Source organism: Oncorhynchus kisutch, linkage group LG2 (assembly GCF_002021735.2).
Source record: "Oncorhynchus kisutch isolate 150728-3 linkage group LG2, Okis_V2, whole genome shotgun sequence".
NCBI lineage: Eukaryota > Metazoa > Chordata > Actinopteri > Salmoniformes > Salmonidae > Oncorhynchus > Oncorhynchus kisutch.
The window spans coordinates 40104743-40122077 of NC_034175.2; the positions used below are offsets into that span (position 1 = coordinate 40104743).

At 41.9% G+C, this 17335-nt stretch overlaps 1 protein-coding gene across 1 annotated transcript in view; it reads left to right on the plus strand.

Annotated features, from left to right (window-relative positions):
• Nucleotides 1-6721: 6721 nt before the first annotated feature.
• LOC109904146 (protein Wnt-6-like) overlaps nucleotides 6722-17335 on the plus strand; it is a 29432-nt gene continuing 18818 nt past the window's right edge. Inside the window, exons 1-2 of the mRNA XM_020501328.2 lie at nucleotides 6722-7147; nucleotides 13949-14169. Of these exons, the coding sequence (XP_020356917.1) occupies nucleotides 7068-7147; nucleotides 13949-14169 (301 nt within the window). The 5' untranslated portion in view covers nucleotides 6722-7067. The remainder of the gene's footprint in view (nucleotides 7148-13948; nucleotides 14170-17335) is intronic.

The following is a 17335-nucleotide window of genomic DNA, read 5'->3' on the forward strand; positions in this document are numbered from 1 at the left end:
AAGAAGCACATTGTTGTTGTCTTCTTGACTTGGAAACCTTGGCCTGGTTTTATGAAGGGCCTGGGGTGTCACAGGCCTACAAATGCTAATTAAATAATAGAATAATGATTATGTATGTATTTTTCATAATATGTGTCTGAGAAACCTTCCCTAAGAGACTAAATAGAGGACTATGAGGATATGTGCAATTTTAGAGGATAACGCTCTCTGATTGTCACTTTTTTTTACCTTGCAAAAATGACCCTAAAAAGGCCCTAGATTAGAAAGAAATTGTTACGTGTTTAGAACGACACTGCATATCTTTCTCCAGGTCAGGCCAGTAGGGGTCACAGCCCCTCAGGCCAGGTCACTGTCCTATAAGCCCTGACACCTTAGTAGAGGCTATGGGAACTAGGGTACATAAATGGATGATAGTGGACACTCAGTTAGATCTGACACTACAAAACAAACGTGTAGATGTTACACTGCAAAATAGGCCATATTTCCAAAATATTATTGTAATAGGCCCATTTAAAAAAAAGTTGTGGTAGCATTAACCTACCTGAATGAGAGCGACTCTCCGTTTGGGCTGATCTGTGGCCCACTAGTACCTCCCCTGGTCAGAGGGGAATAAGGCAACTTCAAAGTTAGATCACTTCATTGTCATAGAGACACACAAACAACAGATAGGGGCGTGGAAAGGATGTGGTTCTGTGACACAGGATAAGCTCATGGATCCAGAATAAGACAGAATGCAATGGACTACTAACAACAATAGCACAACAGGAGCAATAATATCACTCATAGCAAAGGACTGTATAATAGAGCTAAATATGGAAGCATCAATCAGCAACTACAACCAACAGTAACAATAAACACACCAAGTTACAACAACAGTAACAACTCACTACCGCACGCACCCCCATCCCACAAGTCCACTCAGAGAAGAAGTGAGGAGCTTGGGAGGTGCTGATAAGTCACCGACCTATACGTGAATGGACCTGGTTAACCACTTGGTGTATTTGTTTTAGTATATAAGAAATTAGGGGTTTTGGGTTGTGCAAAAGGATCTGCTTCACCCTCTCCCAATAGCTGTTTATGGTCCACCTCTTGGCAAGAACCAACATGCGACCAAATGCACCATGTCATTTGACACATATTTTCACTTTTTGCCCTTCACCTCCCTGTTGAAGCAACAGATTGCACTGGTAGTAACCTTGGCTACTTTGCATACATGCATTGCTCATGAAGATTTCCAAACGCATCTGCGATGCGGTATGCAAATTAAATCAAGAACATTTTCACGAGGCAGACGTGCACCAAATCACCGGAAGGTCAACCTATTTTGAGTGTTCCTTGCTATCGGGATCCTTGGGAAGCCCTTACCCAATTGAATTTCAATGGTTAAGGGTTAAGGTTAGGGTTAGGTAAGGATTATGGTTATGGTTAAATGCTCAATGCAGCCATTTTTTAAAAATCTCAATACCAATATTTCTGGGTAACAATTAAGTACCTTACTGTGAATTTTCTCAATAAAAATATACAAAAATACACAAAAATAGCTTTTTACTAGGACTGTCTGAGAGTCGTCTGAGTGGGGAGATGAAATCTGAAAAGTAGCTGTTATTGGCAGAGAGGTTTGAAACTCTCCTTCTTATTGGTCTATTAACACATTTTCTGCCTAGTGATGTCACCAGACAGGCCAAAACTCCATCCCTCCAAAACAGGCAGAAATTTCAGGCAGTCTTTTCAAACATCTCTTAAACTTAAAGGGCATCATACATTTCAAAATGTCACAGTATTATTCCAACCACATAGTGTGGAAATAAATATACAATTCAGAAAAACATGTTTTTGACTGCAATGGGCCTTTAAGGTTATTGTGAGGGTTAAGGTTAGGGTAAGGGTTTAGGGTAGGATTCTGAATAGGGAAAGGGAAATGGGGATGCGTTATCAGTTGTACAACTGAATGCCTTCAACTGAAATGTGTCTTCCGGCACTAACATATTTTGAGTAGGCTATCAGAGATACTCTATATAATGTGTTTAGGCTCCCGAGTGGAACAGCGGTCTAAGGCACTGCATCTCTGTGCTGGAGGTGTCTCTAGAGATCCTGGTTTGATCCCGGGCTGTATCACAACCAGCAGTGATCTGGAGTCCCATAGGGAGGCACACAATTGGCCCAGCTTTGGTTAGGGGAAGGTTGGGCTGGGGCAGGCCTTCATTGTAAAATAAAAACAATTCTTAACTGACTTGCCTAGTTTTAAAAAAAAGGTTAAATAAAATGATATATAATGACGAGATGGTCTTGTTTCTGCTCTAACAATGGGAGTCGTTGCAAAGACAGGAAAAGGAGGTGAGATCAGGTGGGAACATTGTAGCCAATGAGAGGGCAGATACTCGTGTGTGAACGACAGACACAACTCAAATATAAAGTCGTTTTTCTCAAAGTTGCCAAAATGCCACGTGCGTCCACTTATATCAGAATATTCATAACAACCTAGATATATTATGGCACTTGTATTCGATCAAATAAGCCTCACTTAGAAAATTTGCAATCACATATTTTTGCTGACCAAATCCGAAACTCTCAAATACCTCCATGCAAAAAAAATCCCCACATGGTCTGATTATCGCTATATTCTCGCGTGGATAGATTTTGACGGGAGTGGGGCTTCGCTTCGCCTCTGAGGCTACTCAACTACTCAACCGCTGATTACCAAAGTCGCACTCGCAAGCAACGATCATCACATCAATTATGGTCCCCTGGACGGCCGCAGCAGTAGGCTACTGGTTTTCATGCTGATTCAGACCTGTGACACCAGAGACCGGTTTAGGGGGGCGCAGAACGTTCAGAGAGATTAAATGTAGCATATTGAAAATGATTGTAGCATCCACATTATCCTTAATGTAGAATACTGTAATACTGCATGGAATCGTATAGTGTTTTAATAAGATCTCTCTCTCTATGTTTATAAGTTCATGGCACATCTCATAAAATAATTGATGACATCAAAGCTCACACTACAGTGTAGCCAAGGCTAGTCATGAATTCTTTCTTCTCTCTGAAGCGTCCTTTACATATATTTCCACAATGTGGCGCTATATACTAATAAACCATATCATTGTTTTTCCAGACAAAACGAATAAAACAAATATTTCCAAAGTAGCAGGGCTTGACTATGTAGTGTACCCACTGTACATACCAATCACGAGGTATCATAATGAACAATAATGTAGTGAAGGTAATGAAAAGAAAAGTAATAAAGGAAATGTTTTGGTTTTTTTCAAAAGTAAAGAAACTATTATCATCAATGTTGTTGTACATGCTAGGGAATGCATTTCTCCCATGGTTGCACACTGTGGCCCGACTATGTTTTACTACTGTACATCTCATTGTGAGCACTGTGCATGACCTGGAGTTATCATTCCAGTGATCCGTGTGTGGACTGTTAACTTCTGATCACCTCCCTGCAAACGTGCAACACAAGCAAAAGACCTCTGAGAGAGCATTCTCTCCCGGGAGAGATTCACTAGTAGTACATAAATACTGTATTTCCTTTGTAAGACACCGGCACTGTTGACGCAAGGCAGCACACGGAGACACATGAGTGAGCGAAAATTCAGAAGCAGCAAATGTTATCTCCTTTTGTCTCTTTAGTCTTTTCAACACAGGCCCAAGATAAGAACACATCTGTAGTGCCATGGCTTCGTGTAAAAGGACCCTGCCCAATAGGACAGATCTTGGTGAAATAAAAACAGCTGTGCGTGTAAGTGATAGGCACACTATCAGATCGAAACTATCCGAGAGACAGTGGGTCTCACTTTCACGCAATTGATTGGACCAAACCTAATCTAATAAACAAAAGTTCAACAGTGATGCTATTATGGAGTATTAAAAGTGACGCACTTGGAAGATGCGAAAACCGCTGGAATCAATTATGTTTTCAATAGGCTGGCCCGATTCTAAGGGGACAATTTGCTGCTGAGGGGTGAGCTCATGATCAGTAAAAAATGTAACACGTTTTTACAGTCAGAATGCGTAATCTGCATGGGAATTAGGTTTGTGTCGAGGAAGCACGCGGTCTGGACTCACCGCAAAGGGTCATAGGTGACTGCAGACAAGTGACATTGATTTGTAGGTGTCAACACCAATGGGCCTTGCCTATGTGAGAATACGAGATAATCCTTTTTTTTTCTCTGAGCAATTTACTGTTTTCCTAAAAACATTTACACAATGTTGATGAAAATATTGCATCCGTCTCCCTCGTTTGCTGTAGTCAGGACATCATATCATATGACATATGACAACAACACAATTTATTTTTCCAAACAGACGTAGTGTTTACAGATATGTGGTATCATGTGGCAATATTGATGTTTTCTAATAACATTTCCTCACCGGTTGTGAAAAAAATGACTGTGGTTTGTTTAAAAAGGTCAAGGCACATACACATCATGCGAGTTTGACTTAGCCTTAATTTAATTTGGCATATAAAATATGATGTGTGATGGGATTTCGAATCATTTTGGATGACAATCGCAGGGGAATCCATTGACAGACTTTTTTTTTTGTTGCCAGATTAAGGGGATTTTATAAGATTTGAGAAACAAAGTTGCTAATGTGTGGTAGAAAGATGAGGCTCTGGTAACCAGAGATAGGAGGTGCAATCCCATGGCAGACAGTAGGTCATGGTTGGATGAAGGCAGTGTGAAAAGGTGAGTATGCTGAGCCACGTTGCAAGCGCGAAGTATGAAGCACATGCTAGCAGTACAAGGGATTGTTGAAGCACTGTCAGCTAAAGACATACTCTAGTTCTGCTTAGGGCTGTTCCCAGGAACACTCAGCCAAGGCCCCAGGCTCAACACCCTGCTGTACTTTGAAATGGGATCTTTATTGTCCATAAAGTTTAAGCCAAGTATGAAGAATCAGTCTTCCCTAACAAAAACACTCACCCATACAGAGAGAGAGAGGGGAGGGGGGGGGGGACTACAAGTGGAGTAGTCATGCTTGCAATTATGCCTCAGTTAAATATAGACGAGGAGTGATAACCCAATTTTCATAACTTTATTATATGATTATGAGTGCAATTCATATAAATAGCAGAGCATTTTTTTTGGGCAGGAATTCCAAAAATGTAAGGGTAGATTTACGTAGGCCAATTTATTGGATTAGGTCAAATGTAATGTGTTGCACTCAAAGCTGGGACATGAACTGTCTGCATGTGGTTAATAAAGAGAGACTTCAAACTTGATATAAAATTGCACAGAAAATAAACAGTTCAGTCTACTTTGAATTGTGTCCGACATGTGATCTTGATTTTACTGTAGGTCACACAACAACAACAACACTTTAGATTCAATGTCTGCTTTGTCACATGACCCATTGATGACACAATCAGCCAGATATCACTTTTTTTTCTTTAAAAAAAAAATCGAATGATAAATTGAACTATCATTACAGTGACACACCTGCGGCTCAGACAAAACTCTTCCATATCTCACCTTTGAAGTTGGAGGGAAAACAAAAGGTATGAATCAAAGAGACCTGGACATGAGATAGGAGACAAGGCTCCTCTTCTTTCCTCTTAGCTGCTCAGGGCTATAAGAGAAAGAAATGAAAAATGCAAATGAGACTAGTGAAATTACCTGTTTGCTTGTGTTTATATTGTGATTGATTGGATCACTGTATTGGAATGCAGGGGTGAATCTTTGATGGGCTACATGAAGACAGAGATCTTGAATTTCAAGTGGGATCCCCTTGGCAACTCTAAAAGGAGATAAGTAGATGGTAATCCTGTCTAAAATATGTATGACACATGGGCACAAAGTGTCCTTTTGTCGTGAAAAGATTGTAAATAATTTATTAACGACTAATATGAAAAAATAGAATGTGAGCTCAGCAAAGAAAAAGCACTGAGAAGGTTTTTCCATACAGTATAATGTAAACAAATCATAAAATATATTTCAGCACAGACGGATTTAATAGCCCAAAGATTACCTTAGGCTATTTGTCCTGAATAAATAAATACAAATATAGATGAATGGATGAGCAGAAACATATTATCTCTCTCTCCCTCAATAAATATTTTTGATGAAAAAGTTATTAACTTTCCACAACTGTTACAGTTGCAATGGAAGTTGGCTTTACTGGTCTATTGGTCTACTTTATTTCGGAAAAACAACTTTGGGTCTACATCGTTTCCCCAGAAGTATGCATATTCACATTATCAACAGATATTGCCAAATGTGACAAAGGTATGCAACACCTGAAAGCTCTAATTTCTTCACTATAAACACACAGGGGAAAATGTTTCCCTTTCTCTGCCATTCTGATGTAAAATATATTTTTTGCACACAGTCAGGTTCTTCCAACTAATTATCCCGTTTTTCTGAGTGACAAAATAGGTCTTCACTTGGCCCGAAGCGACATCATACCAGGTGGGAGATGAGCGCACATTTTATGCAAAGGAAGTACATTCCCACTTGAAACGTGCATTAGAGCGCAGGGACTCGGATAAATTTGCGGGCTTTGCGCCTACCTGTGAATCGAAAAGTACCCGACACTTCGATGCCGAGTAAAAATGTACAGTTGTTACCAAGGCCAATAGATTGTATTACTTTTGCACTAAAACGTTAGCATTGATTGTCCTCACGGAATATGCTGGTCCATGGGTTTACTTTTCTGCCCAAGGTCTGGCTACATTCCATCACCCCCGGGCTGTAGTATCCTTGCTGCCAGATTAAAATCGCTGTGCTATTGGAATTTGGGTGTTTTAGTCAGGACGTGCTTGTCACCTCTGCCTCTGGTGTTTCAGTCTTGAATCTATCTGCCAGAGAGACGACTATGAAGAGGTTAACACATTTCATCACGATGTCTCTTCCCTCCTGACCGTGTAATCGAACTTTAGTGGTGCATCCAAAGAGGGGTTCAAATGACTTTTTGAGCATTTAGTGGGTGTGCTGAATCCTGCAGATTACGAACTCTGCAGGACATCCAATGAAAACAACAACACCTTAATTGAATTGGGGATTGGCGCCTCTCACTTTTTAATTTAACGTTGTTGTTTTTTTAAGGACACTCTCATCATGACGATTCCATTATCTCGGACTCAACTAGCCCTGTTTTTCATCCTCCTGTGTCCGGTCAATATCATTGGGTTATGGTGGTAAGTCATGCTACAAACAATTAACATGTGCGTCAAGTTGAGTTGCTAATGTAAATAAGGTTTCTTAGAATACGGTGTTTTTTTGTCATCTGATGTTATGTAAAGGTTATGTTTTGCACGCGCCCATGGTTGATATCTGGATAAAGATTGGCATGATGTCAGGATGTACTCAAATACATGCAATTCTGAATGTGACTTTATTGATACAACCACTATTCAAAGAGCCTCGTATTGACAAGTGTAATAACATGGTAATACTTTTGATGACCTTGACCGCACTGTGAAGCATTTCGTAATACTTAGCCTACAATTACATACTAATTAAACGTTTTCGTTTTCTTTATCTATCACCACCTCCCTACTGCAAACTCACTCAAAGCAATTGTAATGACTGATCAGACAATCTCTAAAAATGTCTTAACGAACCACAACATTTATTTTCAATAAAGCATTTTTTATTGTTGGTAACAAACTAATATCTAAAATGTGGTTAAGTAACTCAATGAAATCAACAATAAAAAACGAAAGTCCCTAATGTTATGACTCAGCTAGCCAAAAAAGATTCAGCTTCAGCTTGTGGAGGTCTGCAATTGCCTGTTGTAAAAACAGAGATATTAGGGAGGTCAGAGTTGGAATTTTTTCCTGTGGACCTTGAGGCAGTGGATATGTCATCATAAAACAATTATTTGTTCAGTACTCTGAGATGTATGAGACTTAAAAAGACACAAGACAGATTATTTTTTTCTGAAGTATAATCAATTCATTTCAGACACGCACATCTGAAGAGGGATGTTTAACTAAATCAAACCTTTTCAAGTTTGAAGGCCAGCTATTAGTACTGCTAAACTGTGAACCTCTCTCCCCAAAGACAAAATTGGAGTACTCAGGTGAGCACACCTGGAGGTCCTGCAGTTTGACAGGACAAAGATGCTTTCTGTTGAGAGCTGTGCATGCCATCTCACTCCTGTCTCTCTGCCCCTTGTCTTTAAAAGCAAATGGTTGTCAGCCCGACCAGACAGACAGGATGCCATTTGTGGGGGTAGATGAAACGTCTCTGAGATAAACCTCTTCTTTCAGAGCTTCTTTGATTAGGCTCTAATCATTTTGGCAGAGAGCAGTGAAGACCAGAGAATTTGGAATGCCTTTGCAAGTTTCAGGACAAGTAAACTCCCGGTCCTCCTGGCTGTGTGTGGGTCATAGTCTGGCAGGCAGCCAGGAGTGTGGCCCACAGGTGTGCATATAGCGTGTGCCATTTCCACTCATCCGCTCCTGGAATGGGTTCTGGGCCAAGCTTCAGCTCGGCATCATCTGTAGAGAAGCACTTCATTGTACCAGATCGTTATCAAATCAAATCAAACATCACATTTTATTTGTCACAATGCCCCGAATACAACAGGTGTAGACCTTACAGTGAAATGCTTACTTACAAGCCCTTAACCAACAATGCAGTTTTAAGAAAATACCCCCCCAAAAGTAAGAGATAAGAATAACAAATGATTAAAGAGCAGCAGTAAATAACAATAGCGGGGCTATATACAGGGGGTACCGGTACAGAGTCAATGTGCGGGGGCACCGGTGTCGTGGTAATTGAGGTCATATGTACATGTAGGTAGAGTTATTAAAGTGACTATGCATAGATAATAACAGAGAGTAGCAGCAGCGTAGAAGGGGGAGGGGGGGGCAAAGCAAATAGTCTGCGTAGCCATTTGATTAGCTGTTCAGGAGTCTTATGGCTTGGGGTAGATGCTGTTTAGAAGCCTCTTGGACCTAGACTTGGCACTCCGGTACCGCTTGCCGTGCAGTAGCAGAGAGAACAGTCAATGACTAGGGTGGCTGGTGTCTTTGACAATTTTTAGGGCCTTCCTCTGATACCGCCTGGTATAGAGGTCCTGGATGGCAGGAAGCTTGGCCCCAGTGATGTACTGGGCCGTACGCACTACCCTCTGTAGTGCCATACCAGGCAGTGATGCAACCTGTTGGAATGCTCTCAATGGTGCAGCTGTAAAACCTTTTGAAGATCTGAGGACCCATGCCAAATCTTTTCAGTCTCGTGAGCATTAATAGGTTTTGTCGTACCCTCTTTATGACTGTCTTGGTGTGCTTGGACCATGTTAGTTTGTTTGTGATGTGGATCCAAGGTAATTGAAGCTCTCAAGCTGCTCCACTACAGCCCCATTGAAGAAAATGATGTTGTGCTCGGTCCTCCTTTTCCTGTAGTCCACAATCATCTCCTTTGTCTTGGTCACGTTGAGGGATAGGTTGTTGTCCTTGAACCACACGGTCAGGTCTTTGACCTCCTCCCTATAGGCTGTCTCATCGTTGTCGGTGATCAGGCCTACCACTGTTGTGTCATCAGCAAACGTAATGATGGTGTTGGAGTCGTGCCTGGCCGTGCAGTCATGAGTGAACAGGGAGTACAGAAGGGGACTGAGCACGCACCCCTGAGGGGCCCCCGTTTTGAGGATTAGCGTGGCGGATGTGTTGTTACCTACCCTTACCACCTAGGGGCGGCCGTCAGAAAGTCCTGGATCCAGTTGCGGAGGGAGGTGTTCAGTCCTTAGCTTATTGATGAGCTTTGAGGGCACTATGGTGTTGAACGCTGAGCTGTAGTCAATGAATAGCATTCTCACATAGGTGTTCCTTTTGTCCAGGTGTGATAGGGCAGTGTGGAGTGCAATAGAGATTGCATCATCTGTGGATCTGTTGGTGCGGTATGCAAATTGGAGTGGGTCTAGGGTTTCTGGGATAATGGTGTTGATGTGAGCCATGACCAGCCTTTCAAAGCATTTCATGGCTACAGACTTGAGTGCTACGGGTTGGTATTCATTTAGGCAGGTTGCCTTAGTGTTCTTGGGCACAGGAACTATGGTGGTCTGCTTGAAACATGTTGGTATTACAGACTCAGACAGGGAGAGGTTGAAAACGTCAGTGAAGACACTTGCCAGTTGGTCAGCGCATGCTTGGAGTACACGTCCTGGTAATCCGTCTGGCCTGTGGCCTTGTGAATGTTGACCTGTTTAAATAGCTGGATTTCTTATACGCTTCTAGGTTAGAGTCCCGCTCCTTGAAAGTGGCAGCTCTACCCTTTAGCTCAGTGCAGATGTTGCCTGTAGTCCATGGCATCTGGTTGGGGTATGTACGTACGGTCACTGTGGGGACGACGTCCTTGATGCACTTATTGATAAATCCAGTGACTGATGTGGTGTGCTCCTCAATTCCATCGAAAGAATCCCAGAACATATTCCATTCTGTGCTAGCAAAACAGTCCTGTAGCTTAGCATCAGTTTCATCTGACCACATTTTTATAAACCGAGTCACTGGTGCTTCCTGCTTGAATTTTTGCGTGTAAGCAGGAATCAGAAGGATAGAATTATGGTCAGAATTGCCAAATGGAGGGCGATGGATAGCTTTGAACGCATCTCTGTATGTGGAGTAAAGGTGGTCTAGAATTGTTTTCCCTCTGGTTACACATTTAACATGCTGATAGAAATTAGGTAAAACTGATTTAAGTTTCCCTGCATTAAAGTCCAGGAGCGCAGCCTCTGGATGAGCGTTTTCCTGTTTGCTTATGGCGGTATACAGCTCATTGAGTGCGGTTTTAGTGCCAGCATCGGTCTGTGGTGGTATGTTGACAGCTATAAAAAAAATACAGATGAAAACTCTCTTGGTAGATGTGGTCTACAGCTTATCATGATATACTCTACCTCAGGTGAGCAAAACCTCGAGACTTCCTTAGATATTGTGCACCAGCTTACATGAATGCATAGGCCCTCGCCCCGTGTCTTGCCAGAGGCTGCTGTTCTGTCCTGCCGATAGAGTGTATAACCCGCCATCTTTATGTTCTTAATGTCGTCGTTCAGCCATGACTCTGTGAAACGTAAGATATTACAGTTTTTAATATCCCGTTGGTAGGATAAACGTGCTTTCAGTTCGTCCCATTTATTTTTCCAGCGATTGAACGTTAGCTAGCAGGATGGAATGCATGGGCAGATTAGCCCCTGGTCGCCTGATCCTCACAAGGCACCCGGATCTCTTTCCGCGAAATCTCAGTTTCCTTCTCCATCGAATAACGGGGATCTGGGCCTGGTCGGGTGTCTGTATTATGTCCCTCCCGTCTGACTCATTGAGAAGAACTCTTCGTCCAGTTTGAGTTGAGCAATCCCAGTTCTGATGTCCAGAAGCTCTTTTCAGTCAAAATAGACTGTATCAGCAACCTTATGTACAAAACAAACAAAATAGCAGGGTTGGTTGAGATCCAATAAGACGGCAGCCTTCCCCTCTGGCGCCATCACAGCACCAAATCCAATCGTGCACAACACTGACGCACCACTGCTGTCTGTCACACGTTTGTCTTGCAATAAGTGACAACGTGAGGTCTCATTCAATGACAGGGCTTGGCCTGGGGCTGCTATGTACAATGTTTCACCACAGAGCATGTGGCCTCCACCAATTTCCAGACATTGAGGTTTTTCAGTGCGCACATGGACCTCATGTGGTCCTCACTTATTGCAAGACAAACATGTGACGGAGAGCGTCGGTGCGTCGGTGTTAGTGCAGGATTTGAGTTCAGGATTTGAGTTTTAGAGACGATTGTGCCGTGGCTCGGCGACACGGACCAGAGAGCTGAACACAAGCCACTCTCCACAGCTAGGGTTCCAGCCTTGTCATGACCGACTTCGTATCCACCATAGCCGGCATAGAGAATTAGGAGGACGAAATGTATTGTTTTGCAAAGTGAGAAAAAAAGCCTTTATATCTATGGCCATGCACTTCATAATGTCACTTGAGGTCCACACAAAGCTAGACGAACAGCTTATCTCCAAACGATCATGATGGCCCACATGGAGACTAGATTATTTGGATACATGTCCTTTATCAGTGTTTCCCTTTCTATTTTGGTCTCTGGTTATCTCTGTGATATTTCATGCGAGGCACTGTTTGGAGGGCTCTTGATAGCGTAGATGGTAGTGCATCCTCCTTTCTCTCGTGATAAGACTCTGTTTCAGCATTATCGTGTCCAGGAGCATTACATTGACTGATAAAGGAGACGGAATAATGAACACATTGCATGGACGTGGAAGATTGATTGCTTATCTGATTTTGTAGTTCCGATATGTGTGCTTTTATAGAGATCCCTATCCTTTCATATTCAACACTGATAACATTGTGTTCCTCATAGTGAGTGCTTTGTTCAGGTCGGTCCTGGTTTGTATTGACACTGGAACACAGCATGGTGTTCAAGACAGAGAAATGTCTTCATCATACATATTGCCGGAGCCATATTCAGACCGCATGATTCGTCCTTGCCAGTGTTCTAGCTGCTTCGGCTGCTCGTGTGATATAAAAGCCTTGCTTTTGAATTGGGGCGAGGAGGGTTTGCCCTTTCACTTTGACAATGACACAGGACTTGGAGAAGAAACTCAAACATGGTCTGCTTCGTTTTTCTTTTTTCTTTTTTTTAACGAGTCTACACCTCCTGCTGTAAAACCCGGTCCCTTTTTTGTGAGCAGCTTGCCGAGCCAATTTCAAAGCTATGATCCTGGCTCGCAGATCCCCCCCCAGGTTTGACGATCCCATGACACGTCAGATAATCAGGGGTTGTTAAGACTCGGTGTGTCTGCTAAGTTCTGGATCTGCCCATGTCACTTGCACTTGGGTGTGGAATCATTGGATCTCAGATCGGTGTAGGTATACTATAGCGCGCCGGAGATGTGTTCCCCTGTGATCCGTTTCCATAGAGACGTTGCCAATACATCATCAGTAACTGGCAGTAGGATGTCAGGATCCCAGAAGCCGGTGACGCTGGACTGTCGGAGTCAAGTTCTCACACTTCACAGACAGCTCACATTGTGGGCATTAAGCTACTGTTCACTCCCCGCTTTTAGGGCAGTGTGAATTATTAGGCATTCAATCATTTTTCTATACTTAATCTGTGCAGCCATTATGCTATTTTGTGTACAGTATGTTGGCAGGTACATTTTTGTTTTCCATGACGCTATGGCTAAAAAGGTGCATCTAACTACAAATAATTGGTATTTTGATTGAATCACAGATATACAGTGACATTTCAGACATTGATATATAAATGGTTTCGACTTAATAATGTAATTGACTTACTGGAGATGGGATGCATTACATTTTAAGAGCAACGGTCCTGTCTCATGCTTCTTATCAGACCACAAATGCTTGGGATTGGCAAGAGTGCTTGTTTGACTTCTTAAAACAAACTCACAAGGCAGATGAATGTTATTAGTCAGGAAGATTAGCTGTGACACGGGTGAGTGAAAAGCAATGAGGTATTCTCACACACTCCGACTCCCACATAATGATAAAAACGGACCCGAGCTTTACGGATCACATCAGCTGAACTGGAGTCAGATGCAGAGTTATTGAATCGAGGGAACAGGAGGATAGGGCTGTTCTCACATTATGTCATAGCAACTGTCACGAGAAGGACTGGCGAGAGTTCACAGTGTTGAACCCGAGGCCCGTACTCCCATTAGGAATTGAAATAAACAATTTTCCTAAAGGGTAAACATACATCTGTCAACGCTAGGTAAGAAACCCGGCAATTAAGATGCAGCTCTCTAGCTCCTTTTTATGTTTCCACATCACTGCAGCTTTACTATTTCTCTCCACACCCGATGTCAGGTAATCAAACGGCCTAATAGAAGAGCACATACATTTAGCTTTAGTGATACTTATATGGAGTAAGAGTAAGACACGAACAAAACATCATAATGCTATGCCGCTGTAGTGTGAGTTGTAGTCACAGTCTATCTGTTGTATGCTTCCCTGTAGGGCAGTGGGGAGCCCTCTGGTCATGGACCCCAATAGTATCTGTCGGAAGACCAAGCGACTAGCGGGCAAGCAGGCCGAGCTGTGCCAGAACCAGCCAGAGATCGTCCACGAGGTCGCCAAGGGTGCCAAGCTGGGTGTGCGGGAGTGCCAGTACCAGTTTCGTTTTCGCCGCTGGAACTGCACCAGTCAGAACAAGTACTTTGGCAAAATACTCCAACAAGGTGAGTGAGCACTTGTCATTATGGAAAATAGGACCCTGTGATAATTTCCCCCTAATCTTTCCAATAGCTCCACATACACACTGCCTGCCTGACATAGAAAATAGTAATCTAAGTGCCTTTCAAATGGTTTAACAGTGTCTCACTTAAGACGTGACCCCTTGACCTTTGAGTGCACAGCCAATGGCCTCACTTCAACTTTACTCTGATCCAAAGTGCAGTGGAGAACAAGGCCAGCTGTTGTATGTTAACAAGACTGATTTACACTTGACTGCTCCTCTTTTGCATCAAATTGCAAACTCCAAATTACCTCCTAAATTGCTTCTCATATAACCACTGATCTCTACCATTGTCGGTGCTCTTTGAACTGAGTAATAAAACAAATGTAGGCCCTGCTACTATGCAATTATTGTCTTGCTTTTTGTACGTTGTCTCCTCCCGTTGCACTTTTCTATGCTTGCTTAATAGAGACCATTCTGTGTGTACCAACAAGGAAGTGTTTTGTCAACAAACCACCGTTTAGCTCCAGTATAGTGTATCCATTATTGGTTTTATCTTCTACTATCTAGCTAATGCATGCCTTCAGTTGTTGGAAGAATCTTTTGAGCAGGTCTTTCATATTCAAAACAATTAGAGTACCGTTGCAAGCAGCCTGCTGGCGTTGACAGAATTCCTGTTCTTTACCGTCATTAGTCTGACACAAGAAGTGTCCATTATAACTTTCCCTTCAAGATGTTGTCTCGAAGAACCGCCGCTTAGTTCTAAAGACTAAATTCGGAGTCAAAAAAATATCTCATGCCGTTGCCATTTAAGTCATTACAGATGAAGCCTTTAATCTCTTGAGGCAAAGCTAAGTATTCTGCAGGCGCTTCAAAGTTATTTTTGTTCGCTCGGTGAGGAATATGTGGGTATTAAGATGATACCTTCTACAGTGCTAGATTATATACATCCTCTTCCTTTAAACTGTGATTTGCAACATTCCTGTTTTGCTGCTGAGAGTCAGCAGAGGGCAGAGTGCCTGTGGTGCGGTTAGTCTCCTCTGGTCAGATGTGAATCCAACCGTCAGATGTTGATCCAAGGAACATCTGGAACATTGATCTGACCTGGTTTTATGTGACCGCTCTTATTGGACTGGGCCCGGTTTCCCGATAGCGATGGAAACGATGCTTACTAAAGTGTTTTAACGATGCATCTTTCCTACAACGGCCGACGATGTAACGTGAGTTTCCCGAAACACCACGCAGAAAGAACGTTCGCGAAGTGCATCGTTGGACCATTTGTCGATACTGAGAGGAATGAAAGAAAGGCAGTGCAGCTCCCTGATCAGCTTTCTCCATTCAAATCTTACCGTAGCTTTAGAATTATTCCACAATAATGATGACAGACCAGCTCCTAGAGAGCTATCACCATATGGCTGCAAGTATTGAGGTGGCTCACTCTAGTGCTTACTCTATAATAATGCACTAAATCACAGATTCATTTGGCACTTCATTGCACACGTTGTTACACATCATGAAATATACTGAGGCGTTATAGACAGTGTAGCCTACAAATAGAACTCAATTGACTGAACAATAAATATATATGTATATATACATATATATATATATATACATATATATATATATATATATATATATATATATATATATATATATATATATATATATATATAGGCCTATGTTGCCTATAGCCCTGCTGTGTTTTGTTTTAATGCAGTCATTTCAGAATCATCTTTTTATTCTTCGCTTGTTAAATTGCGAAGACAAAATTGTATCGCAAACAGCTTGATTCTATGTTTAGCAGAGATCTTCTGTGTGTAAAGCGACGCGGAACGGCAAAAGATAATCTAACAACTACCGTAGCTGTTCTATATGAGTGGTCTGAGACGGTCAGTAGATAACAAGTGTTTTCAAGTGCAACTTTACTTATGATGGTTTTGGGAAACAACTCGGATATTTAATGATGCTCCTACGAAGGTTCTAACAAAAACCAGTGTAACTAGATGTAACTATATGTAATCGAAAAGGTAATTTACATAATCTCCAAAAGTAATTATTTATCACGAGAGAGCCATAAACAATAACTAGTAATGCTGCATACTCTAAAAACAAATTGTTATAAATTGCTGAGGTGTACCCAATTTTGAGGACACAAGCTCAAGCACAGTACAAATACGATAAAAAATATCTATGTATTTTGTATTCAACAAAACTCTATGAATAAGGCTCAAAATGACTTATATGCTTTCTAAATATAGTATAATGAAATTATAAAATGACTAACTATAAGATTTCACCCTTCTAATAACTGTAAAATACATATTTGTATGTTTAGTGTTAGAGATCAAAACATCTGCCTCCACCGCTGTGAATGTCTCACCGAGCTCTCGCTTGGCTTCCTGAACTCCTTAGGTGTTCATCTCATCTAAGACAAACAGAATGTGTTTTTTGTTTAAAATCTATGAATTATTTTAGAATAATGCCTTTTTTTATCTCTGAATGTGCAGTTGTGACAAAATCACTCTCTCCTGCTGCACTATTAAATAAGGATTGCAGGCATGTGCTTGGTCAGTGGCTGTGACGTAGGGTTCAGCCAGGAGTTGATGGACAGTCGGAAGAGCGAATTAAATGGTAGGAGGGACATCCCAGCTTCAAGTGGTTTCATATTTCACACACGCCCTACGTCACACAGGAAGACAAAATATACTACTGTGTCTGTAGGAACCAGGGCTATCGCTCAATGCAAGCCATGTTGATCGACAGTGTCCACAGATCAATTCGTAAGCCAAAAAGTTGCTCGGAACCGGTACCAGAACAACGCAGACCCCTAAACAGGGAACTTTATATCTAAGAGGTTTTAAGATGCTTTTGGGAACCCAGGCCCTGATTTGTTCCCAGACAGACGGATCTAAATAGCATCTTTGTAGCTTTCGTTGAGTGTAAATTTAGTGAAGAGTTTTTGCTGTCAGTATAAGGATTACAACATTAGCTACTCCTTTCACTGAGAACTGGAGAACTCAGTGAAACTCCTTGCCAAAATGGCAATTAATCATAAATTCCTCCATGTCTATAGGTATGGCTTAAGTGCTTCTATGTTTTGAAGCATTCCGAACAATTACCAAGATGTAGCTCTAATGACCATTTGTCAGTGCAGGAAGATCTGCAAG